A 27,498-nucleotide genomic window follows, 5' to 3' on the forward strand; every position below is an offset into this window, starting at 1 on the left:
AGTCACCTCTCTTCCATTGTGTGTGGATCAACCTTCTCTCTTTAGCCTTGCACTACAGGCCTGACACGGCACTGTTCTCTCTTTGGGCACGCAGACTGGGCCCAACACAGCAACATTTTGTCTTTGACTATGCGGCCCAGACATGAAAAGGAATCTTTTTTCCTTCAGCAGCTTGGCTCAAGCCTGTTGTAGCAGCTTTCTCTTCAGCTACATAGCTGGGCCCAATGCAGCATTCTTTTGTCTTCAGCCACAGGGTCCAGGATCACTCAATAGCCTTCTTTCTTCGTTCTGGGCCCAGTGGGATTGAAAAAATAAAGCCACTGAGACTTGTGCACAGGTCCCTTGTACCTAGGGCTAAGGACCTCCCTGCTGCACTGCAACACTAGAAAGAAGGGGGAATGAAGGGAGACCACATAGCACAGCACAGACCTTGCTGAGGCCCAGTGTTTGAGAAGCTCGGGTGTAGAAGCAGACTCATACGTGAACCTATGAGACCTCTGCCAGCAGCTGGCAAATACACCCTAAAGCAGGATTGCCTGGAACTTCAACTATATCAGCTTCTCCTGCAGGTTGAGCCCGTGGTTCTGGTGGCCGGCAGGATGTAGGCAGATCACTAGAGCGGTAGAGAGAACAAGAGTCCAAGGGCACGCCAGGGTCAGGAGATGCAACAAGGTGAAAACACCGGGACAGGATGTAAGCAAGCATAGTCAGGTCCAAGCAACAGGTCAGGTCCAGAAGGTAGTCAATCATGATCAGGTCCAAAGTGATATCAGAATCAGGAAATCAGGCCAAGGGTGGACAAGGGCACACAAGACACTAGACAAGACAGCTGTGCAGGGCAAAGCTAGATAAGACAGGCAGGACAGAATAAGGCTGGACGAGGCAATGCTAGACAAGGCAAGGCTGTAGCACATGAACAAATAGGTCCAATATGCACTACTCAAGGCAAGAGACCCATTGCTGAGGTAGTAAGTGGCAGTGCATGAGGTCCTTAAAGAGCCTGGGCTAAGTGACATCATCAAAGGGCATCATGGGGCTTTTCCCACCATGGACCCTTAAGAATCCATGTGTGCAACTCAGGGGGACCCGAGAGGAGGCCGAAGCAGGACAGCATGTGGATAGCATCGAAGCCGCACATGGAGCAGGGCCTTGCTGATATGCGCAGTTCCGTTGTGGGAGGAGGTAGTCAGCATCTGGGGTGAGTGCGGTGGTTCACCATGTCGTCTCCTGAACTGCCAAACATAACACTTTAAAATGTCTAAGAAAATGCCAAAAATCTGAATAGTAAGATTAGAATGGATAGCATTAAACGAGATTATAGACATTACCTGCTATTAAGTTGACTTAGAAAATAGCCACTGCTATTACTAGCAACGGTAACATGGAATAGACTTAGTTTTTGGGTACTTGCCAGGTTCTTATGGCCTGGATTGGCTGGCCACTGTTGGAAACAGGATGCTGGGCTTCATGGACCCTTGGTCTGACCCAGTATGGCATGTTCTTATTGGCATTTCAGAGACATGATGGATGGAGGATAACCAACTGGGGCCACTGACACCAGGATATAAATTATTTTGACCTAATAGGGCAGATCAAATTGGTGAGGAATGGAACTATATGAAAAAGATGACAGCAGTGCTTCTCAATCAAGCCCTCAGGGCACACCTAGCCAATCAGGTTTTTAGAATATCCATAAAGAATATGCATGAGATAATTTGCCTATGCAAATCTCTTTTATGTATCTTCATTGTGGATATCCTGAAAACGTGATTGGCTATGGATGCACTGAGTAATTGGGTGGAAAAGCATTGGCATCAAGTCAAGCATGATAAACTAGCAGAAAACAAAATGCACCATGGAATCCTTAAGAACAGAAATGGTGACACATAAGAGCATAGAGTAGGTGAATACTACCAGCATTTGTCAATATGAGAGCCCTTTTTGGAGTGGTATAGTATTGCAACTAACCAAGTATTTAATCTTCAGATCAGAATGAAGTTACAGTCATCCTGAATAGGAAAAACCATAAGCATTGTCAAGTTAAGCGTAAAACATTGATAAAGCAGGCTAAGACAGAATTTCAAATGAAGTTGGCCATAGAGGCAAAAACTCATAATAAAAACTTTAAAAAATATATCTGAAGCAAGAAACCTGTGAGGGAGTAGGTTGAACAGTTAGATGACCCAGGGGTTAAAGGGGCTCTTAGGGAAGATAAAGCCATTGCAGAAAGACTAAATGAATTTTTTACTTCTGTGTTTACTAATGAGGATGTCCGGGAGATAACTGTTCCAGAGATGGTTTTCAAGGGTGATGATTCAGATGAACTGAATAAAATCACAGTGAACCTGAAAGATGTAAGTAGGCCAGATTGACAAGCTAAAGAGTAGCAAATCACCTGGACTGGATGGTATGCATCCCAGGACAGAAGGAATTCAAAAATGAAATTTCAGATCTATCAGTTAAAATTTGTAACCTATCATTAAAATCATCCATTGTACCTGAAGAATGGTGAGACCGCACCTTGAGTACTGTCTACAATTCTGGTTGCTGCATCTCAAAAACAGATATAGCTGCGATGGAGAAGGTACAGAAAAGGGCGACCAAAATGATAAAGTGAGGAAAGGCTACAGAGATTAGAGCTGTTCAGCTTGGAGAAGAGATAGCTGAGGGGGTGATATGATAGAGGTCTTTAAAATCAAGAGAGGTCTAGAACAGGTAAATGTGAATCTGTTATTTACTCTTTCAGATAATAGAAGGACTAGGGGGGAACTCCATGAAGTTAGCAAGTAGCAGATTTAAAACTAATTAGAGAAAACTCTTTTTCACTAAAAGCACTATTAAGCTCTGGAATGTGTTGCCAGAGGTCAGTGCAGTTAGAGTAGCTGGGTTTAAAAAAGGTTTGGATAAGTTCATTGACGAGAAGTCCATTAACTGGTATTAATCAAGTTGTCTTAGAGAATAGGCACTGCTATTACTGGCGTCAGTAGCATGGGATCTACTTAGTGTTTGAGTACTTGCTAGGTGCTTGTAAGCCTGGACTGACTACTGTTGGAAACAGGATACTGGGCTTGATAGACCCTTGGTCTGACCCAGTATGGCAATTTCTTATGTTCTTATGTTTTTAAATATGGTTCTATTTGAATGGAGGAGGAAGGGGGAAGGGCAATAGGGTGTGGGAGGGAATATAAAGGGGGTTAATTGAAAAATTTCAACTACCAGTAATGTTTGTGGTATCCTATTATTTCTGTGTATTAAAATTGTTTACATGAAGATATGGCGTTGTTGAATATTCGATAAACATTTAATAAAAACAAAATACCATTTTGGAAGCCCAGATAGTATAGTTGCTTACCTGTAACGGGTGTTCTAGGACAGCAGGATGTTAGTCCTCACAGATGGGTGACATCATCAGATGGAGCCCGGCATAGAAAACATTTGTCAAAGTTTCTAGAACTTTGGCTGACACCCTGAGCATGCCCAGCTTGCCACTATCCGTGGGAAGTCCCTCTTCAGCCTCGTAACAGAGAACAAATCATGAGCAAAAAACTAACATCAAAACACAGGAAAAATCCAACTCTGCAGAGCAGCGGGCGGTTTCCTGAGGACTAACATCCTGCTGTCCTAGGAAAACACCAGTTACAGGTAAGCAACTGCGCTCACTCATAGGTCAGGCTGGATGGTAGATGTCACAGATGGGTGAATACCAAGCTAAACGCTGCTCCCGGCAACAACCAAGCCCAACAGGTCCCGAACAAGGTGCTAATGGGCACCACAACTGCAATGCTGTTGGTCAGGAGGGAGACAGCCTGGTTCCAGCTAAAGGGCTTTTGAGTAGAAAAATTTGGGTTTAAGTCTGGAAGAGGTTGCATACTACAGATTGGCTGAATCTACCGTTTTGTCAACTATCCTTACCCAAGTAGTAATGGGCAGTGAATGTGTGCAGGGAGCTCCACATCGCAGCCTTGCATATTTCGGTGATGGGAACTGCCCATAAATGGGCCACCGACACCGCCATACCCCTCACAGAGTGAGCTTTAACTTGGCATACCAGCTGAAGGCCCGATTGCACATAGCAAAATGAGATGGAGTCTGCTAGCCAGTTGGATAAGGTTTGTTTTCCTACCACAAACCCCATTCTATCCTTATCAAACGATATGAATAGTTGGGTGGATTGTCTATGGCCTGCTGTGCATTCTAAATAGAAGGCTAGAGCTCGTTTGCAATCCAACGTATACAGAGCCCATTCTCCCTGTGGGAATGAGGCCTTGGAAAAAAGGTGGGTAACACAATGGACTGATTGATGTGAAAATCAGTCACTACATTAGGCAGGAACTTGGGATGCATCGCCAGATCACACGATCATGAAAGAACTTTGTGTAGGGTGGGTACGTAACCAAGGCATGAAGCTCACTTACATTAAAAGCTGAAGTAACCACCACCAGGAAAAGGACTTTCCAGGTGAGGAATTTCAGCTCACAGTTGCATACAGGCTCAAAAGGGTGACACACGAGCCATGCCAACACAATGTTGAGATCCCAAAACACAACAGGGGGCTGTAAAGGAGGCTTTAGCTGAATGAGACCCCGCATAAAGTGACCCAATATAGGCTGAACCGAGATAGGCATGCCAGCGATGCCGCATGGTAAGAACAGACTGCACTGAAATGAATCCTGATAGAGGTGGTTTTGAGTCCAGCCTCAGAGATGTGCCATAAGTAGTCTAGAAATCTTGGAACAGGGCAACTGAATGGGTCCAAGCTTTTCCCCCTCGCACCAGACGGCGAACCTCTTCCACTTCAAACTGTAAGACTTTCTGGTGGAAGGTTTCCTGGGAAACTATCAGCACTTGAGACACGTTGTCAGACAAATCCAGAGACTGGAGGACCAAGTGCTCAACATCCAGGCCACCAGGGCTAGTGCGCGGAGGTTCGGATGGTGCAGTGCGCCCCGATTCTGTGTTATCAGGTCTGGTGCCATCCCCAGAATGATGGGATCCGTGATAGACAGGTCAGAAAGGAGAAGGAATCAGACTTTTCTGGGCCAGTATGGCACCATCAGGATCATGGTCCCCTGGTCCTGCTAAAGCTTCAGAAAAATTTTCATGAGCAGCGGAATAGGAGGGTACGTGTATAGGAGGCCTGTGCCACAATGAAGGGCAAATGTGTCTGAGGCTGGGCGTCCATCCATCCTGAAAAGGGAGCAAAAATTGCCAAACTTGTGTTTCTATAGGGAGGTAAACAGATGCACATCCGGAATGCTCCAAAACCGAAACATTTGGGCTGCTACTGCTGGGTTCAGTGACCATTTGTGCAGCTGAAAAGAGCGTCTCATGCCGTCCACCAGCACGTTCAGCGTTCCAACCAAGTACGTGGCTCGTAAGGACGTGCCCTGTGATAGAGCCCACAACCAGATCTGCACCACTCTTGACAAAGGAGCTAAGACCCTGTGCCCCCTGTTTATGTACCACATTGACACCTGATTGTCTCTCCAAATCAGGACTACCTTGTGGGACAAGCAGTCTCAAAATGCTCAAAGAGCATAGTGAATCGCTCAAGGCTACAGGAAGTTTATCTGGTGCAGCATTTCCTGAGCCATCCAGTGACCCGGTGTGTGAAGGCCATCTACATGGGCTCCCCAACCATGAGTAGAAGCATCTGTAGTAAGAACCACTTGAGGTGGGGGGCAACTTGAAAATAAATCCCCTGCTCCAGATTGGAGAGATCTCACCAGGAAAGGGAGATGCGGGCTCCGAGGTTTTGGGATTCCTGTTGCCATTGTACCTCAGTGTCCACTGCACCCTACGCATGCAGAGGCAGGCAAATGGGGGTGACATGGACAGATGCTGCCATGTGGCCCAGCAAACAAAGCAGCAGAATGGTGGTTACTTGCTGACTGTTCCATACCAAGGTCACCAGCGAGGAAAGGGTGAGAACCCGATCACGGGGTAGAAACACCTTTGCCAGAGCAGTGTCCAGTCTGGCTCCTATGAAGTCCAGCTGAAGGGATGGACAGAGGTTGGGCTTTGGGTAGTTCATAATGAACCCCAGAGATTGTAGCACCTGCACAATGAGGGTCAAAACGTCCATCGCCCCCTCGCAGAAGGCGCTCTTGACCAACCAGTCGTCTAGGCCACTGTTGGAAACAGGATGCTGGGCTTGATGGACCCTTGGTCTGACCCAGTATGGCAGCATGTTCTTATGTTCTAGGTAAGGGAACACGTGTACCCCCTGATGCCTGGAGTGTGCTGCCACCTCTGCCAGGCACTTGGTGAACACCCGAGGGGCCAAAGCCAAGTCAAACGGCAATACTCAGTACTGGTAGTGAGCCTGTCCCATCACAAAGTGGAGAAACTTCCTATGGTTTGGGAAGATTGCAGTGTGTGAAAGCCTCCTTGAGTTGAGGGAACAGAGCCAATCTCCTTTTCTGAGGAGCGAGATCAGAATGCCCAAATAGACCATTTTGAACTTTTCACTTTGAAAAAATTTGTTCAAGACTGAGGTTGAGAATGGGACGTAGGCTCTAAATTTTCATGGTATCAGGAAATACCTTGAATAGAACCCTCAGCCTTAGTGAGGACAGGGAATGAGTTCTACCGCTCCTGCTGACAGAAGAGCAGAAAGCTCTGTCAAAAATATTTGACAGGGCAGAGGAACCCCACGATGGGCACTGGGGAAAAAATCCACTGGGACCTCTCAAATTCAGACAATACCCTTGGCGAACAATGGTGAGTACCCACCAGTCAGACGTGATGAGCGGCCAGCAGTAGGTGAAACAAAGAAGCCTGCACCCTACCAGGCTACTGTGCGCCAGGGGTATGGCTGGTTGACCCGTGCTTCTTTGCCTCCAGTCAAAAGCCAGTACTCTGGGTTTGCTGGTGGGCTAGCTGGGTTTTGAGGGTTCGCTGTTGACACGAGCAACTCCTGGAACCAGCACGAGATGTGCAAGCCTGGGAGGCAGGAGGGTAATACTTTCTTTGCCTGATAAAGGGCTTCCTTGAACTTGTGTGGGAGAATTTCCTAGAAGAGGATAGCAGATCGAAAGCGGTAACTGACAGCTCTTGAAAGGTTTCATGGTGATCCTTCAATTAAGCTACATCATCCCTGACTAGATTCTCTCCTGTACAGGGGAGGTCTGCCAACTTCTCCTGTACCTCTGGATGAAGGTCTGAGGCATGGAGCCAGGCCATCCTATAGGCGCTAATCCCCACTGCGGCCACCCTGGCTATTGTTTCGAAAACATTGTAGGTGGATCTCACCTCGTGTTTTCTGGCTTTTAGACCCTGTTGAACAACTGCAGAGAACGACTCCTTTTGCGGCGGCAGGTGTTCAGCAAGCTCTTGGACTTGTTTCCACAGGTTCTGGTTCTACTGGGTCATATATAACTAGTAATAGGCAATACAAGCGATGAGCATAGTGCCCTGAAAGACTTTCCTAACCAAACCATCCAGTTCTCTGTGTTCCTGGCTCGGAGGGGTGGAGGCATGAGTGCAGGGAACGCTTGGCTTTCTTAAGAGCCAACTCTATTAAAACAACTGGTGAGGGAGGTGGCGTCCTTCGAACCCTAAGGGCTTGCTGTACCAAATAGGTAGAGTCCGCCTTCCTATTCACACAGGAGGAATCGATATCAGATGTTCCCACATTCTAAGGAGGAGCTCCTTGAAGATGTCGTGGACCGGAACAGCCACTATCTCCTTTGGGGCTTCGACGAACTGGAGCTCTACCAGCATCCTCCTCTGGGAGGAGTTGGAAGGGGATGGCTTCAGCCGTGGCCCACACAAAACCAGCAAAGGAGAGATCCTCCAGAAGAGACAGATGCCTTTCTTCTGGCAGCGAGCGTTCTGAAAGGAGACCACCAGAGCCTTCAGAGGAGGACTCTGAGGAATCATCTCCCCAAGGGTCATACGGGCCTTCTTCTTTGCTAAGGTCCCTGGGAGCCTGCGTGGGAGAGGCCTGGGCACCGAAGACCCTGGTGGCACCAAGGGTACCAGGAGCCCTATCAGCAGCGATGCTGCTGACGGCCATGAGAGACCCGATGTCCTTACCACCGGCTCCAGGAACTGTGGTCTTAGGACCAAAGGAATGGACAGCATAGATTGCCGCTGCATGTCATCCTCCTTGGAGGACCTCATGAAGGGAATCTGTCCTAAGGAGAGCATCGGTGGCTGCTGGGGAACCAAATAGCCCCTGGGCACCGGACACAGAGTAGGACATCCAGAAGCTCAAGCAGGGGTAAAAAGAGAGAATGCATAGGCTCTGGTGCCGGTATGAAGGCTAACGCCAGTGGCGGTTCGATGCCCCGCAGAACTCTGAGCACTGTACTCTGTGGTCCAACTCCTCCTGGAAGTCCAGTGAAGACAGATGGAGGGGGGACGCGGCGTCACCTGTCTCCACGAACACCCCCCCCCCCCCGAGGAGGCTCGGTGCCCAGCACCGCTAATAGTAGGGAATGCTTAAAACTCCCGGGCCTGTCCGAGGATGGGGCTTCTTCAGTGGTGGCATGGCTACTCCCGGTGCCACACTGGAACAAGAGTCATGCACCAATGGCAACCGGTGTTGATGCTTACGGGACTTCCCCAGTGCTTGGACCAGTCTTTTCCTAGGACCAAGGAAGTTGAGGATCCCAAAGTACAGGACAGCACCAAAATTGACAAGGGTTGATCACCGGCTCCTTGGAAGAACTCGTCGTGGGCATGGAAAGGGGCAGGGTATCCATCAGTTCCTCTCGACCCCTGGGTGTCAGAGACTCCAAAGCTGGCATGGATGGTGTGGGATTTTTAGGCCCAAAATGTTTCTCCATTTTATCAAGCTGAGCACGACGGCCTTTTTGGGGGGTAGGGGGGGGTTCATCTGATCACAAAGCTGACACCCTCGGATGCAGACCTAATGCAGATCCATGATGGACAGGGTCCGCGGGCATAAACTAAAACTGGACGCCACAAAAATAAACTGGCAGTCGAGGGCCAGCACCCATCTGGGAATGACACGCCGGGAATCAACCAGAAAAAAAAGTAGAAGTAGTAAAAATACCTACTGTGCCGGCAAAAGCACCAACCGGAGAAGGGGGACCCATCGTAGGATGGGTAAAAAAAGCTATTTTTAATCTCAAAAGACAAAGAACAGAGCTCCAAAATCGCAAGGCAACTATCACCACAGGGGGAAAAAAAAAAAGACTGAAGGGGGACCTTGTGTGGACGCGCGGACAGTAGCATGCTGGGCATGCTCAGTGTGCCAGTCAAAGTTCTATAAACTTTGACAAGAGTTTTCCATGCCAGGCTCCATCTGATGATGTCACCCATCTGTGAGGACTACCATTCTGCTTGTTCTAGGAGAAAAAGTGTATTCCATACATCAAAAAAGGTCAGAGACCAAACAACTGCCAACACAGTTTAATTGTATGATAAAAAGGGCAGTTAAAGCTAAGAAGGCATTGTTCAAAAAAATGGAAAGCAGATCCAAATGATGAAAATAGGCTAGAGCATAAGCACTGGAAAGTTACACATAAAACAGTAGTTAAAATAGGCCAAGTGAGATTGAGAAAAAGCTTGCCAGCAAGGCAAATCAAACATTTTCCAAGTACATTTGAAGCAAAAAGCTTGTGAAGGGGTCAGTCGTGTCACTAAATAATTGAGCAACAAAAGAGTACTCTGGGAGGACAAGAAATAGCAGAAAAATTAAATGAATACTTTGCCATCTTTATAGTGGTAGAGGATGTTAGGAACAAACTCGCTTGTGAAATTCCTTAATGCTGGAGATTATGAAGAACTAAAACAAATATCTTTGCTAACAGAGGATGAAATAGATCAGATTGACAAACTAAAGAGAAACATTACCAGCACAAGAAGGCATTAACCCCAGAGTTCAAAAGAAAGTAAACCCTGAAGCTGTAAATCTGTATCCTAACATTAAAGACAGCCACAATGCACACAGAGTAGGAGAGCAATGTGACACTGATTTTTAAAAAGAGCTCTAGGGAAAGTCTGAGATCGGCAAACTGGTAGAAATCATTCTTAAAAACAAAATTGTTATGAATACGCTGCCCGCGGGGTCCCCCCCCCCCACGAGCAAGCACACTCACCGCAGCTTCTCTTCAGCCGACGCGGCAGGACGCCGCTGTCGGCCCTCCCACGTGGCCCGGAGGCCTCCGGTATCTATCTTTAGCCTCCGCGGCCGGACCCGCGGCTGTCTTCGGGGCTGGAACGCCCCCGTCATCTTCAGCTTCCGCGGCTGGAGGCCGCAAAAGCCCCGGTGTTTCCTGGCGGCTGGAGTCGCCCCCGGGGCCTCCAGCAGCGGCTGGAGCCACTGCTTACGCTGGAGCCTGCGTTCAGGCTCTTCCCTGCAGACGCTATGCAGGCCGCTGTCCAGGGTCCTGCACAGCCCTGCTCTCCTCCTGCTTAGACGCGCGGCCGCATCTCTCTACAAGATTTAAAGGGCCAGACACAGGAAGTGTCTGGGCCCCACCTAATGACTGTTTCCTGGTTCCAGCCCTATACAGGGGCTGCTCCGTCAGTTCTTCGTTGCCTTGCATCGTGTTCAGTCTTCACCCTGGAGGCACCTGCCTGCCAGGGTCCATGTAAGGTCTTCTTCCGGAGCTCCGCACCTTGATCTCTTCGTTCCATGTTCCATGTCTTCGCCTGAGGTCCATGTCCAGGTTTCTTCGCCTTCGTCCTGGTGTTCCTGCCTTCCTGATGTTCCTGCCTTCCCTCCGCCTCGTCCTCGCTCTGGAGCCTTCTGGTACCGGTAAGCCGGGGGTTCCCCAGATGTAGTTCCTGGGTGGACTAGGCTGCCGGTGGACGGTTGTCCTGTGCTTCTGAGCTGTGAAGCCTGATGTGTCTTCCTGTGCTGTCCCGCTCCCGTCGTGGTCCGCGACCAGCCTTGGGGCTGTGTAGGGCGCGTAACGGACAGAGTGGTCCGCGATTCAGTCCCACAGGTGGCCTGAGTAGGGCGCCCTGAGAGATAGTGCCAATGTCCTTGCCTTGTGTCTTGCCTTGATGCCATGTGTCTTCGTCTGCCTTATCCAGCCATGTGTCTTGCCTCGGATGCAGTCTGCATCATCCCAGCCATGAATCCTCGTCTTGGATGCAGTCTGCATCAACCTTGTCAAGTGTCTCGTCTGCGATGTCGTCCGCATCGATCCTGGTGTCTTGTATCCACAGCCCTGGTGTCGCGTCTTCTGCCAAGTGTCTTCGTGCTATGTGATGCCGTTGCATCAATCTCCATGTCTTCATGTCAAGGCCCGTCTGCCCTCAACCTCAGGCCAGGCCTGCTGCTCCATGCTGCTCGCAGCAGGTCCGAAAGGGCCCGGAATGGTCGGAGGACCATTCACCTTCCAACATCCTCGGATGTTTGGCCATGGGAGCTTGCCAGCCTGGCAGAGGGTAGAGTTTCCAGCTACGCGGAGCCACCGTCATCCCTTGGTTCGGCCCTGGATGGCCTGGGTCGGCCTGAGGGCCATGGGCACACGAAATCCACCACGTACATAACAAAAATTCACTGTCCGTATAGACAGATATGGCTTAATGAGAAAATGTCAACAATTTTAGGAAAGGAAAATCTTGCCATAAAAATCTTTTAGATATTTTTGAAGGTGTAAACAAACAGATAAAAGTGATCGAATTGATATACTGTATTTGTCAAATCCAAAGTCCCCCATGAGAGACATCTCAAGAAATCAAAAATTAATGAGATGGGAGGCAGTGTCCTACTGTAGATTAGAAACTAGTTAAAAGACAAAACAGAGCATTTGACTAAAAGGTCACTTTTCCAAATGGATAAAGGTCATTAGAGGAATAGCATAGGTATTAGTACTGGCATCTGAGCTATTTAAAATATTCAATCTAGAAAAGAAACAGTGAGGTGATCAAATTTGCAGAGACAAAATTATTCAAAATTATTAAATCAGCAGTGGACTGTGAGGAACTGCAGAAGGACCTTGTGAGACTAGAAGACTAGGCATCTGAATAGCAGAAGAAATTTAATGTGGAAAATGCAAAGTGATGCACATATGTAAAAATGCCAACTGCAGGCACACAATACTGGGTTTTGTAGTGGGAGATACCATCCAGGAAAAGGTGACAATACACTGAATTCCTCAGCTTAGTAAATCATGGTGGTCAAAAAAGCAAATAATGATCCGAAAAGGAACGGACAATAAAAAAAACATATATATTGCATCTCTATTAATCCATCGTCAACCCAGCTAAAAAAAAAACCAAAACACATAACTAAAGGGAATGTATTGGCTCCCCTATGAAAAGAGGCTATATACACAATTTAGGTCTCTTCAGCAGGAAAAGAGATGGCTGAGCACGGACATGATAAATTTTATAAAATTATGAGTGGGATAGAATGGGCAAATAAAATAAAATAATTTACCCTTTCAAAAACTGAAATGAGACATTCCCCAATTTAAAACATCTAAAGTGTTTTGATTTTTTTTAAACTCCGCTTATAACCTGTGGAATCTGTAGCTGAGGACATTGTCAAGGCGACAAGCAGAGTGAGGTTTAAGAGGTTTGCACAAGTTCCTGGAGGACAAGCCCATATCATATTAGTGAGACAGACTAAGAAAGCCATTGCTATTCTAGGGAGCAAACAGGAAATAGGTCTATTTCATGGGATTTGCCAGGTACTTGAGACTCAGACTAGCCACTGTCAGACAGGATGTTTCCTTGATGAACCTTGTTCTCAAACAGCAGAATATTTCTTATGTTCTTAAATTTGTAGATTGCTTATTTTATTATATGTTGTGATGTGTTTGTATTTTAATGCATGTGTTTTTATAATTGTGTTGAACATTAGATAGAAATCATGGAATATATAAAAATACAATTGTTTGAATTTTGTTATTTCTACAACTGTTTGAAACTAAAACAGATCATAATAAATGAAAATCACCACACAATTAGTGTAGCTTTTCACAAATAGATTTTTACCATATCTCAGACAGAAGCAGCTATATAGACAATCACATAAATCTAAATGTGTACTTATAATAGAGATTACAAATTATTTATGTGAATAACCATTTGACCCCTAGCTAAGGGCTTATACTTCCGCTGTACCTTGCATTTCTCAATACTGGTGAGAATAGCAACCGATATATATTAGGGCACAACTAAACATAAGACGATAAGTTATCTTTCAGTCATGATGGTGATTAATATGCTGAGAAACCTAGATAAAGATGGCAACACTGGCATTTTTTTTTTTTAATTATTTGGGAACAAGTGGGGAAAGCAGAGAAATGTTTCTCTCACCTAGCACATACATATAATTTTATATTCCAGGTTCATATATGAAATATTGCAGATTAGGTATTCGGCATATCAGAGTACATTAACATTAAGCCCCAAAAGACATCCACACTTAAAATACTGTTATTTAACATCAAATTTTAAGAGAAAAATCTGAAACAAATACTTACTAATATTTTACTTTAAATTTTAAGTACAACCTACCTTTTCTCCATTAACAGTTACACTGAGTATTCCAATGCTGACTTGTAGCCAACGTTCAGATGGATTGTACATACTAAGAGAGGTTTGAGATGCAATTCCTACACAGCATGCATTAGGAAACTTGAACTCTTCAGGAACTAACACCGTCCCTATTAAGAAGAAAGTAATAAAAGTATAAGTAAACAATGTAAAAGTAAAAGATTAAGATATAACCATAAATTTAGTGATGTTGCTTACTTGCAATGGGGGTTTGCCATAGACAATAGGAAAAAAAAAATCAGCCACACAAGTAGGTGATGTCATCTGACAGCAAAGAAACAGAACAGCTCTGAAGAGCTCAGAAGTTACCAGGAAAACTGAACATGGACAGGAACTTCCATGCAGCTGCCCCTTATAAACCCATTATGGTTCATTACACAGCAAAAACACTATAGGGGAAAAGAGGGACTGTGTGGCTAGTTGATATTGCCTATGCAGAAGCCCTTTTACAGGTAAGCAACTTCAATTTCTACAACTGACAAGCAGAATGAAAGCCACAAAAGTTGAGATTTCAAAGCTAAGGGTTGCAAAGAGAACATACCAAGAGAGTCAGTAGAATTAAGTATTTAGAGTAGAGCTCCATTTGGTTATTTATTAGTTCAAGATTAAACATTCCTTTGTGGGAAACAAACAAATAATGTGAGTACTTAGCTCCCTCATGTGGGAGAGTGTACATGGTGAGCTCCTCTGATATGAATACTCTGACCACCATTTTATTTTGTGGAAGGTTTCAGTTTTCCCAGTATGCTGCTTAGCTGTACCCTGCTTTTATGTTCAAGGGGAAAGGCCTCTGGGGATCTCAAAATGAGACTAGAATAGACATGGAGTCTGAAAGCCTTCCTTTATTTTTGAAATACTATTTTATCAACTTATGTTGATCTGGAGTTGTTCCACCCTCCAGGACTCATGGCTTTTTCTGTTTTATAAAGAGATTTTTATTCTATTTTTCTGGGTTTCCATCAACTAGACGCTTAGATTTTCTTTTTTTTTTTAAACTTCAAGGGAGAGGTCACTTTCTTGTGAAGAAACCTGAGCAATCACCTGTATCCAGAGGAGGGATGACTTACAATGATCCAGAGAAGAGGAAGAGAGAGGGGAGAAAGGAGTTTGAGTGGGCCCTAGGACAGATAACTCCTTCATTCTACCTTAAGGACCCCGGTTCAAAGTTTTAACCCAGTCCTCCTTAAGGCAGAATTCCACAAGGGATTCTGGGTGAAAGGAGGTTCTCTTCACCCTATCATAATTACCTAGGTTTAGAAAGGCTTGGGGATGCCCCAATTAAACTGGTAGGATCTCACAATACACCCAGAATATGGACCTTTACCTGTAGTTATGCCTGATGCAAAGTGAGCTACTATCTTGATTCCTGTATCTTTGAAACACTGTAAATAAATACCTGCACCATAACAAAGTTAGTCCAGTCTTATATTTCTTAACAATTCTTGTGCCTGTAGCAGGCCAAATATGCTATAGGCCCCTAAAAGGGCTCACAAATATCTGTATAAGATATTGGGAGAAGAGAAATACAATAAGTATGAAAAGGAGACACGAAAAAAAACTACTAGAGAGGTAGAAGATATCTAAGACTGACTGGACACAAATCAATTTTATGGGAGGGAAGTTTACAACTGCCTCTTAACATAGGACAGGAGAGAAGAAATTTCAAGAACTTGAATAAAGCAAAATTGCTTACCTTGTAATAGGTGTTATCCCAGGACAGCAGGATGTAGAACTCACATGGGTGACGTCACTGGACGGAGCCCCATCACGGAAAACTTTGTCAAAGTTTCTAGAAACATTTGACTGGCACACTGAGCATGCCCAGCATGCCATGATCCCTCGAGTCAAAGTGATCTCCCTTCAGTCTCATGTATAGCAATAAGCTTTAGCGAAAAATAAAATAATAAAACGTATCGGACCCAACTCCATAGGGTGGTGGGTGGGTTTCGTGGTAAGCAATTTTGCTTTATCCCAGGACAAGCAGGATGCTAGTCCTCACATATGGGTGGATTAGCAAGCTACAGGCAGAGTCATTTTGTAGTGGACCAACCGCAAACAACTTGTGCAACGGGCACAACAATTAAAGCGCTGTTGGAAAAAATGGAGGCAGCCTAAAATCACAGCAGGTTGGATGCAGGAGTTGGGATTATGCTGGAAACAAGCTCTAAGACAAATTGTCCGTAGGCTGAATCTTGTCATCCTTCTTTGTCCAAACAGTAATGAGCAGCAAAGGTGTGAAGAGAACTCCATGTTGCAGCTTTACATATGTCAGCTATTGGCATTGAATGATAGTGTGCTACTGAGGTTGACATTGCTCTGAGTGCACCTTTACTCGCCCTTGGAGAAGAAGGCCTGCTTTTTCATAGCAGAACTCTATACAATCTGCTAGCCAGTTCGAGAGAGTTTGTTTGCCCACTGCTTTACCCGGTTTGTTCTTATAAGAAACAAAATGTTGAGTGGATTTCCTATCGACTATAGTGCGATCTAGGTAATATGCAAGTGCACGTTTACAGTCCAAGGTGTGTAAAACCCTCTCACCCTTGTGAGAGTGAGGTCTTGGGAAGAATGCAGGCAAGACTATGGACTGATTCAAGTGGAATTCCGAAACTACTTTGGGAAGGAATTTAGGGTGAGTACGGAGTACCACTCGGTCATGTAAGAACCTTGTATAGGATGATTATGTGACAAGTGCTTGTAACTCACTAACCCATCTAGCAGATGTAATAGCTACTAAGAAGAGAACTTTCCGTGTAAGAAATTTAATATCGCAGGAATCCATGGGTTTAAAAGGAGAACGCATGAGTCTTGTTAGTACTACATTAAGGACCCATTCTGGGACTGGTGGCCGTAACGGGGGTTTAAAGTGAATTAAACCTCTTATAAACCTACTGACAAGGGGTTGCGCTGATATCGGTGCATCCCCTATTGTATGGTGGTAAGCTGAGATAGCACTTAAATGTACCCTTACTGACGAGATCTGGAGACCAGAGTCTGAAAGGTGCCAGAGTCTAAAAAAGATGATATGAGGCAGGAAATGGGTCAATACTTTTCTGTGCATACCACGAGGTGAATCTTTTCCACTTTGAACTGTAGTTTTTTCGTGAGGAAGGCTTACGTGAAGCTGCAAGCACTTGAGAGATATTAGTTTAAAGATTGAGCGGTTGCACGATCAAGCTTTCAACATCCAGGCTATTAGAGATAGGGATTGAAGGTTGGGATGGCGCAACCTGCCCTGATCCTGAGTTATGAGAGTGGGAGCTGTACCCAAGTGAATCGGGTTCCTGATTGAGAGGTCCCGAAGCATGGGGTACCACATTTGTCGAGGCTAATATGGGGCTATGAGTATCATGGACCCCTTGTCCTGTTGTACCTTCACTAGAGTCTTGGTTATTAGCGGTATAGGGGGATACGTGTATAGAAGACCTGAATTCCAGGGGCGAGCAAAGGCGTCCCTGGGTAATTGATTTCTCTGTTTGTGCAGGGAGCAAAGGTTGTCCACTTTGTGATTCAGTTTGGATGCAAAGAGGTCCATCATTGGTTGACCTCAACGTTGAAATATCCTGGTCGCTTCTAAGGGATCCAAGGACCACTCGTGAGGTTGGAATTGACGACTGAGACTGTCTGCCACTATGTTGTGAATGTCTGCCAGATAAGTGGCCCGGAGAAACATAGAATGATTCAGGGCCCAATCCCAAATCTGTGCGGCTTCTTGACAAAGGAGATACGAGAACGTACCTCCCTGTTTGTTCAGGTACCACATGGCAACTGTGTTGTCCATTTGTATCAGAACAGTCTTTTGTGAAAGGCAGTCCTTGAACACATGTAGAGCATAACGTATAGCTCGAAGCTCCAGGAAATTGATTTGAAATGTTGCTTCGAGTTTTGTCCATGTACCTTCAGTTTGGAGATTGTCTGTGTGAGCTCCCCAACCTAAAGTGGATGCATCTGTAGTTAAAATTACTTGCGGAACTGGTTGTTGGAAAGGTAGGCCTTTGCGCAAGTTGCTCTTGTTCGCCCACCAGAGGAGAAATGTAATTGGTGGGTTATTTTAACTGGGGACGACAGCGGTTGAATGGCTTGTATCCACTGTGATTTTAATGTCCATTGGGTTATTCTCATGGCTAATCTGGCCATAGGAGTGACATGAACTGTGGAGGCCATGTGGCCGAGCAGAGTTAGAAACTGGTGTGCTGTCGCCTGTTTCTTTAAGCGCAGAGAGATTGCTAATAAGGAGATTGTCTCCACCCGGTCTTCCAAGAGGAAGGCTCTTGATATTATGGCATTCAGGTCTGCTCCGATGAATTGCAGTAGGTGAGATGGAATGAGGTGGGATTTTTGGTAGTTGATTAGAAATCCCAGCGAGTGGAGCAGATGGATTGTGAGCCTGAAAGAAGCAAGAGCTCCTTGCTGTGATTGGCTTCTGATGAGCCAGTCATCTAGGTAAGGAAAAACATGTACACTTTTTGTGCAAATGAGCCGATGCTACTGCTAGGCACTTTGTGAATACTCGGGGTGCTGAGGCAAGTCCAAATGGCAGAACCCGGTATTGGAAATGCTGATGACCTATCAGGAAACGCAGAAACTTGTGATGAGGAGGGAATATTGGAATGTGAGCGTGTCTTGCAAATCAGAGAACAGAGCCAGTCTCCTGTTTGAAGAAGGGGAAGCATGGTGCCTAAGGAAAAAATTCTGAACTTCTTTCCGTAGAAATTTGTTTAGATTTCGGAGGTCTAGGATGGGACGTAGGCCTCCTGTTTTCTTTGAAATGAGGAAATAAAGAGAAAAGAATCCTCTGCCCTGCTGAGGTCGGGGAACTGGTTCCACGGCCCTGGCTTTCAGAAGAGTGGATAATTCTGCTTGCAGAAGAGTGATATGATCCTTGTGTATCCAAAGAGACTTTGGATAGGAGTCTTTTGGTACTGTGAGAAAATTCAGATGGTAACCTTGTGTCATTATTGATAGCACCCATTGAGGAGATGTGATGTTTGACCAATGGGGCTGGAAGAGAGAGACCTGACCTCCCACTGGTAACTGAGTTCGGGTTGGTGGAGCGGCTGCTGTCCTCTGGCTGGTTTTCAAAAGCCTGATGCCGGGCCTGTTTGAGGAGGAGGTTGAGGCCTAGAAGCTCTCGGTTGTCTAGGCTGGGTTATTTGCACTGGTCTGGATGCTCTACCACGGGGTGCTGGTGGATAGTACTTCCATGGTCTATAGTAGGGCTTTCTGGTGTACTTCCATGATGTACGACGTGGAGCAGAGGAAGTATCTTGTGGGATAGTAGACAGTTGACACTGAGTTTTAGAGCGTTCCTTCAGCTGAGCTACTGTGCCTGAACTCGTGTTCCAAAAAGGTTATCACCAGCACAAGGCAGATCTGCTAGCTTCTCTTGAACTTCAGGCCTGAGGTCAGAAGCTTTAAGCCAGGCCCAATGATGTGCACTGATACCAGTTGCAACTACCTGTGAAGAGGCCTCAAAACTGTCATAGGCAGCACGGACCTCATGCTTGCCTGCTTCCAAACCTTTGTGAATGATGTCATTTACTGAGTCCTCATACTGTTGCGGCAAAGTCTCAGAAAATTGTTGTATCTGTTTCCAGAGGTTGTGCTGATACTGCATCATATATAGTTGATATGACACTATCCTGGAAACAAGCATCGAGCCTTGAGAGACTTTTCTGCTTAGAGTGTCTAAGAACTTTTGTTCTTTGCCAAGCGGAGTTGATGAATGAGGGCATATTCTCTTTGATTTTTTCTGGGCGGATTCTACCACCATAGATTGGTGTGGAAGTTGGATTCTCTGATAACCAGGGATGTGCTGCACCAGATAGGTGGTATCCATCCTTTTATTAAGCGGTGGTACTGAGCATGGATGTTCCCACAGCCTGTGTTGCAGGTCTACTAGGACTTCATGTACCGGAATTATTAGTACCTCCTTAGGTACTAGGAGGGTCCACGAACTGTAGAACCTCTAAGGTCTTTTATCTGGTATCTTCTTCTGACACTAGTTGAAAGGGAATAGTGTCAGCCATCTCCTTTACAAAATTGGTAAAAGATAAGTCCTCTGGGGGTGACTTTTTCCTGTCTTCAGGTGGGGGCGGCTCAGACAGGATGTCCTCTGAAGAGGTGTCGGTGTCCCTGTCATCCCAACAGTCTGATGGAGGGCACCTTGGAGGAGAAGTATGAAGAGGCATCGATGGCATCGGCTTCTTTTGTGGAGGCATCAATGGGGATTTCGGGATTCTCGGCCGAGAAAGACCGGAGGGCCCTGGCAAGGGTTCAGAAGGCAGAGAAGCCCCCGAGACCTCATCGTCACCGACAGGAATCGGAGTGATAGGCTGCACTGGAAGAACTTCAATCAGGGCATCGAGCTTCAACATCAGTGGCTGGAATATTGAAAAATCCGGTACCGGCAGAGCAGGCATCGGTTCCAGCGGTGTTGATAGACGAAGATCCAAGAGAGCTTTCTTTCACTGCCTGGCGGATAAATCCATCCAGTTCCTCCCTTATAGCTGGTGAGGTCAGAGCAGCTATAGGTGGTGGCAGAGAAGGTGTTATCAGCACTTCCACAGGTCCCTTTGGTGGTTCGATGCCCGGCACCTTTGCAGGTGGGGAACGCCTCAGAGTAGTAGGCCTCGATGGCTCTTGTAGACCAGGCCTCTTCAGCGATGGCTCTTTCAGCAACAGTAAGGCTTCTGGCATCGATGTTTATGTTCCGTGGTTTTTTTCAAGCCCGGATGTCGATTTCACCGATGGACTCTGTGATAGCCGGTCTCCGGAGCTGTCAGTTCGACGTTTGCGAACAACTAATCTTTTAGACGCTCCAGCTGGAGACTATTGAGTCGACATCGATGGTATAAGCTGTATATGGAAGAGATGTTCCAACTTTTCTTGTCGGGCTCTCCTGCCCTTGGTGGTCATTTCAGCACATTGAGGGCAGGAAGAAACATCGTGCGATTCTCCCTAGCACAGAACACACTCAACGTGCAGGTCGGTGATCGACATTGTGTGAGGGCACTTCAAGCATTTTTTTGAAGCCCGTGGTCATAATGAAGGCCGGACAGCCGTCGACGGCCTTCTGACCAAAAAATTATTTTAACCTGGATCGAAACGGGAAAACTGTACTCACCGGCTGGTGGAGTAGGGAGACCCCTATATGTAGGGGGATGAAATGAGAGATTTTTTAAAACTTTTTTTTCTCTCTCACAGTAGATGTGTGACGAATCACACAGGGCTCTTTCACCGCGATGCTAACTGCAGCGCAGAAAAACAAAAACTGAAGGGAGACCCCTGTGGCTCGAGGGATCATGGCATGCTGGGCATGCTCAGTGGGCTCAGTGTGCCAGTCAAAAGTTTCTAGAAACTGACAAAGTTTTCCATGATAGGGCTCCATCCAGTGACGTCACCCAAATGTGAGGACTACCATCCTGCTTGTCCTGGGATATTTGCCTTTTACATAAATTAATAAAGAATTTAAGAAGTCACAAATTTATTAATGAACTTAATTGTAACATCTGAAAATATGAAAAGTACTGCTGTAAAGATCTTTTAATCATTGTACATCAACTCAGAAAAAAGTATTGTTTGAGATCAGTTCAGTTTCTAGTGTTTATTTCATAGTGACAAAAGTGCTCATCAATATTATAAAAAAAACTTCTGACATTTAAGTAACTGCAATGCACAGGCTCTAGATTTGTCTTCCACCTGTTCAGGGAATCCTAGAAAAATAATGTACTTTAATATTAAGAGACGTATTCCATCATTTGACAGTTTGCAATATAGCCTCTGCAACTTTATCTGGGACTAACAGCCCAGGGGCTACACAGAGATGATAGAGTAATGTCACTTTCATTTGAGTACTGAATTTTTCTGTAAAACCCAGACAAACTGGAAAAGTAGTTTGAGCTGAAGACATTATTTAAACATATTTTGTTGAACTGCTTATCCAAATCTATTGTCCCTTTGAGAATAATTGACCATACAATGAAGGTTGAATATATGTACAGAAGATTAAGCAGCTGCCTTTCATATTTCCTCTGTGGAGGATTTTGCTGCTGTGGCCCCGATTTGATGTGCTTTCATTATATCCTGTAAGTCTAGTCCAGCTTGCTTATATCAGAACTGAATGCATTCTTCTATCCAGATAAGAGTTCATTTTGATACTGCTATTGGTAATTTGGATCAAAAGCAAAGTTGAATTGCTTCCCTATGAAGCTGGGTGCTTTTGAATACTGTAGCATGCTAGTACTCTTTTGCTGTTGAGGATATGAAGGGTTCTCTTGAACCCCCTTAAGAGCAATAGAGCCTGGGGAAAAAAATAGTTAGAACAGTGATTTAGGTGAAAAGTTGTTACAATTTTGGGTAGATATGACAGACAAGTACTCAAAACTTCTCTGTTGTGAAACAAATGATATGATAACAAAGACTATAAATTGGGAGGGGCTTTATAGACATCTCTAGAAGTTTGAATGGGGATTTCATTAATTGAGTAATAACCATATTAGGTCAATCTTCATGACCAGAAGGCGATACGGAAATGTATAAATAAAAATAAGTCCCAGGGAAGTGGTGGCTTCTGTAATGACAGTTTGATATACAATATATCTGAAATGAACTGTGAAACTATAGGATGAAAAGATGCATTATACAAATCATAATACACTGCAATAGCACTGAAATGTACTCTTAAAGATGTCTTCAAACCACTCTCTGAAAGACACACTAGAAGAGCAGCTGGCAAGAAGATAGGTTGTTTTCTCCCTTTCTGCTCACAACAAATAAAGAATATTTTCAATTTGAAGATTTTTGATCATCCCGAGGAAATCTTTCTGAATGATATTTTGAATCTTTTCCGGCAGTTTAAAAGAATATATTAGGCTGTACCCAACATCTATGCTGCAAAGCTCATGACAAATACTAGGACATCAAAGCCCTCCCCAAGTCTGTATACTCAGTACAGAAAACATTAGCCTCATTTGCTCTGCAAAAGAAACCATTTTTCTTTGGGCCAGAATGGGGCTGAGTATCAGAGTCTTGGTTCTGCTGTAATTTAACTTCTTAGATATCACTGTTACTGGAGGGTAAGCATATAGTAGCCCTGCAACCCAGTGCATGGCAAAAGCATCTGCCATTAGTTTGTTCTTTATTCGTCTTCATGAATAGAAGACTGGAAATTATTTTTGTATTCCTCAGATAAACAAATCCAGTCTCAGAGTCCGTCACGCGCCGGGAGTGCGAACGCCCGCACTCCCGGCGTGTGCACAGGCCACTCACCTGTGCGCACAATGCAGTATTTAAATTAGGTCCAGCAGTAGAAACGGGCAAAAGGAGGCGCTAGGGACACTAGTGTGTCCCTAGCGCCTCCTTTTGGTCCGGAGCGGCAGCTGTCAGCAGGTTTGACAGCCAAAACTCAATTTTGCTGGCGTCAGTTCTCGAGCCCGCTGACAGCTACGGGCTCGGAAACCAGACGCCAGCAAAATTGAGCATCCGGTTTTCGACCCGACAGACGCCGGCCGACTTCAAATTTTTTTTTTTTTTTTTTACCCTTCGGGACCTCCGACTTAATATCGCCATGATATTAAGTCGGAGGGTGCACAGAAAAGCAGTTTTTACTGCTTTTCTGTGCATTTCCCGGTGCCCAAAGAAATTAGCGCCTACCTTTGGGTGGCACTAATTTCTGAAAGTAAAATGTGCGGCTTGGCTGCACATTTTACTTACTGAATCGCGCAGGCATACCTAATAGGGCCATCAACATGCATTTGCATGTTGAGAGCGCTATTAGGTTCGGCGGGTTGGACGCGCATTTTCTGCCCCTTACTGAATAAGGGGTAAGAGAAAACTTGCGTCCAATGACATGTTAACAGTGCGCTCTGTCAGAGCGCACTGTACTGTATCGGCCTGCTTGTTAGATATTTCCTAGACAAGTAACCATTCAGAAGGTTTCAGATATAGACTTCATTTGTCTGCTGAGAGATTCATGTTTCCTGGCAGGTGAATAGCTACAATAAGTTGCAGATTACCCAATCCCATATTTTCACCATTTCCACACAGAGATGGTGATCCTGTTCCTCTGTTTTTTGTTAAAGTACTACATGGCTGACTATATGGACAAGTATCATCTAGTTCTTTACCAGCAGACAGAGCTATGAGAACACTGAAAATAGTTCTTAATTCTAGGCAACTAATATGAAGTGTTTCCTTCCTGGACCAGAGGCCTTATGTATATAAGGAATCCTGACTAGTTCCTTATCCCATGCTTGAAGCCTGTGTGGTTATCACCAGGTGATACTGAGATTGACAGAAATATAGTCCTTTGATTAGGTTATCTTGAACACTCCACCACTGAAGCAAACATTCTACTTCATGATGCTTATTTTGTAAGATAATGATTGAGCAGTTTCATTCCACAGAGATTTCAATTTCCATTTTGTTTGTCATAAAGAACCATGCTCAGTTGCCACTACGTGCCCCAAAAGCTTAATTACAGAGAAGCCTGACGAACTTACCCGGTCTTTGATACCGTGTATCATGCAGGGTATAATGTTCACTCTTTCTAGAAGAAATGCCATTCCCAGTACCATGCCAAGGATAGCTACTATAAAAAATTTCTTTAATCTGGATTTCGATGAAACTCTTGGTAACGGATGACAAATCCAAAGGACTCCAAAGTTTAAAAGGGAACTGTAGTCAGATTATGCTAAGAAAAATTCTTTATTATCCTGTCATTCAGGTATAGGAAAACACTTCTTGCAAAGATACGCTGCCTCCTTGCAAGACATTTTGTAAACACACTTGGAGCTACATAGAACCCCAATGGGATGATACTGTTTTGGCATGTCCAGAGGATCAAGTGAACCTGAGAAATTGTGATTTTGATGAATATCATCGTACATATATGTATCTGAAGTTTAGTATATAAAGCCAATGGGTTTGGTTCAGAACCAAGGGGCACAGATCCCAGGGAGTTCAGCTTGAATTTTGTTTCAAACAGACTTAAATACCAGAAGTCCAATACTGGGCAAAAATATATTCTTTTATTTGGAAAAGTACCTCAAATAGAATTCCATATTACTTTCCAGCTCTGGAATTGGTTTTACAGTATTTGCCTAAATAAATCAACAAAGCTCTATTTGAAGTAGCTCTTCCTGCCAGCATTCCCTTAAGAGATCCCAGAGTAGATGATTTGTAGAGATTTGGGTGTGGTGTAATCTGCAACGTTGGCTCACAATTTTCAGCACCCATTAGTCTATTATGGTCCATTTCTTACAAAACAACAAAGCCTCCACCTCACTGTTAAAGTGTCCAAAGGGACCTTCATTTTCAGCTTCCATTTAATTTCTTTTAAGAATTTCAGTGCTTAAATGCAACAACAACAAATATATTTACCCAAAAAATTAGGTTTCATATTTTTCCCACTTATCTTTTTTTGTTGTTCTTGTAAGAAACCCTAATAAATTTCCAGGAAAAATAAACACAAAAACTGAAGGTCTCTTTGTATTTGCGATAAGGCTAAGATACAGGCTATGTTTCCAGGCAACTGTCAAAAGACAGACTGCATTTGTTGGATTGCCTATCGTGATTTCATAGTTCTTGAAACTGCTATGGCTATTACTGCCTTCATCTAGATTATTGATATCTATGCCTCTGATAGAAGAATACCTTTTGTACTGGCTAGGTTGAGGTCTACTAGTATGTGGACATCTGTTCTCCAGTAGCTGTTAATAGTGTTTAAAGTATCAAGCATTGATCTATTAGGTTCAATTTTTTAGTTTCCCCTCCAAGAAACTATCATTCAGAGGGTGTCTACAAGCTATTTGTGGACATCTTCTCAATCTAGATGCCTTGAATCAGGCCACTTTTCTTGCTTCAATGGCTACTATGAATGTATTTGATGAGGCCTCACAAGGAGTCAAAATGAATTGTGTTTATTCCATTTACACAATATGAGACTGCATCTTATCTTTTCCTCCCAAGGCAGGCCATCGCACAGGGATTGTATCTTCTCTAGACAGGCATGCATATGCTGTACCACGTGCAATTGATGAATGGCAATTCTGGAATTTCACATGGAATTCAGCAAAATTGCTTACCTTGTAATGGGTGTTATCCCAGGACAGCAGGATGTAGTCCTCACATATGGGTGACATCGGTAATGGAGCCCTATGTACGGAAAAACTTCTTTAAAAGTTTCCATGAAACTTTTGACTGGCACCAGAGTGCCTACTGAGCATGCACAGCATGCCATGATATTCCCTGCCACAGGGGTCTCCCTTCAGTCTTGTTTTGTAGCAATAAGCATTAGCCAAAAATAAAATAATAAAACGTATCGGACCCAACTCCGCGGGGTGGCGGGTGGGTTTCGTGAGGACTACATCCTGCTGTCCTGGGATAACACCCATTACAAGGTAAGCAATTTTGCTTTATCCCAGGACAAGCAGGATGCTAGTCCTCACATATGGGTGATTAGCAAGCTAGAGGCTGAGTCATTTTGTAGTGAAGCAACAGTGAAGTATTGTTGATGAAATGAATCAGCCGAAGATTACAGCAGGTTGGATGTAGAAGGAGCTGGGATTAAACTGGAAACGAGTTCTTTAAGACGGCTTGTCCATAGGCCGAATCTTGTCTTCCTTCTTTGTCTAAACAGTAGTGAGCCGTAAAAGTGTGAAGAGAACTCCATGTTGCTGCTTTACAAATGTCCAGAATAGGCACAGAGCGAAGGTGTGCTACTGAAGTTGACATTGCTCTGACTGAGTGTGCTTTTACTCGCCCTTGAAGAGTAAGGCCTGCTTTTTCATAACAAAATTGTATGCAATCTGCTAGCCAGTTTGACAGAGTATGCTTACCCACTGCTTTACCTGGTTTGTTTGGATCATAGGATACAAACAGCTGACTGGATTTCCTTTGGGCTGTTGTGCGGTTTAAATAGAAGCATAATGCACGCTTACAGTCCAAAGTGTGTAAGGCTCTTTCACCCTGATGGGAATGAGGCCTAGGAAAGAATGTTGGTAAAACTATGGATTGGTTCAAGTGAAATTCCGTAACAACCTTAGGAAGGAATTTTGGATGTGTACGGAGGACTACTCTGTCATGTAGGAACTTTGTAAAAGGTTCGTATGTGACTAGCGCTTGTAGTTCGCTGACCCTTCTAGCTGATGTAATGGCTATGAGAAATATCGTTTTCCAAGTAAGGTATTTAAGGTCACAGGTATTTATGGGTTCAAATGGAGAACGCATAAGCCTAGTTAATACTACGTTCAGATCCCATTGTATGCTTGGGGAATGAACTGGAGGTTTAATGTGAGTTAGGCCTCTCATGAATCTACTTACGAGAGGCTGTGTAGAAATAGGTGCATCTCCCAGCTTGTTATGGTAAGCTGAGATTGCACTTAAGTGTACCCTTACAGATGACGTCTTAAGACCAGAGTCTGAGAGATGGTAAAGGTAATCTAGTAGCGAAGTAGTGGAGCAAGTGAAAGGATCTAAATCCTTCTGAGTGCACCACAAAGTAAACCATTTCCATTTGTAGGAATAATTTTTTCTAGTGGAAGGTTTACGTGCAGCTATCAGCACTTGAGATATAGTGGTTGGAAGGTTGAGTGGTTGTAAGATCAAGCTTTCAACATCCATGCTGTCAGGGACAGGGATTGAAGGTTGGGATGGCGCAACTGACCCTATTCCTGAGTTATGAGATTGGGAGCTACTCCCAGGCGAATTGGATCCCTGACTGAGAGATCTAGCAGTGTGGGGAACATACCTGTTGAGGCCAGTATGGGGCTATGAGTATCATAGTCCCCTTGTCCTGTTGTAGTTTCACTAGTGTTTTGGTTATGAGTGGTATCGGTGGATACGCGTATAACAGGCCTGAATTCCAACGGCGAGCAAATGCGTCCTTTGGTAGGCTGTTCTGCTGTCGGAGTAGAGAGCAGTAATTATTCACTTTGTAGTTGAGCTGGGATGCAAAGAGATCTATCGTCGGTTGACCCCAGCGTTGGAAGATCTTTGATGCTATTG

At 44.7% G+C, this 27,498-nt stretch overlaps 1 protein-coding gene across 3 annotated transcripts in view; it reads right to left on the reverse strand.

The window, feature by feature from the left end:
* CEP192 (centrosomal protein 192) overlaps positions 1 to 27,498 on the reverse strand; it is a 1,292,743-nt gene that overhangs the window by 702,335 nt on the left and 562,910 nt on the right. For all 3 annotated transcript variants that reach the window (XM_029590939.1, XM_029590938.1, XM_029590940.1), the window contains one exon: positions 13,456 to 13,604. In XM_029590939.1, coding sequence (XP_029446799.1) covers positions 13,456 to 13,604 — 149 coding nt within the window. The remainder of the gene's footprint in view (positions 1 to 13,455; positions 13,605 to 27,498) is intronic.

The sequence above is a fragment of the Rhinatrema bivittatum genome, chromosome 2 (genome assembly GCF_901001135.1).
Source record: "Rhinatrema bivittatum chromosome 2, aRhiBiv1.1, whole genome shotgun sequence".
Classification (NCBI taxonomy): domain Eukaryota; kingdom Metazoa; phylum Chordata; class Amphibia; order Gymnophiona; family Rhinatrematidae; genus Rhinatrema; species Rhinatrema bivittatum.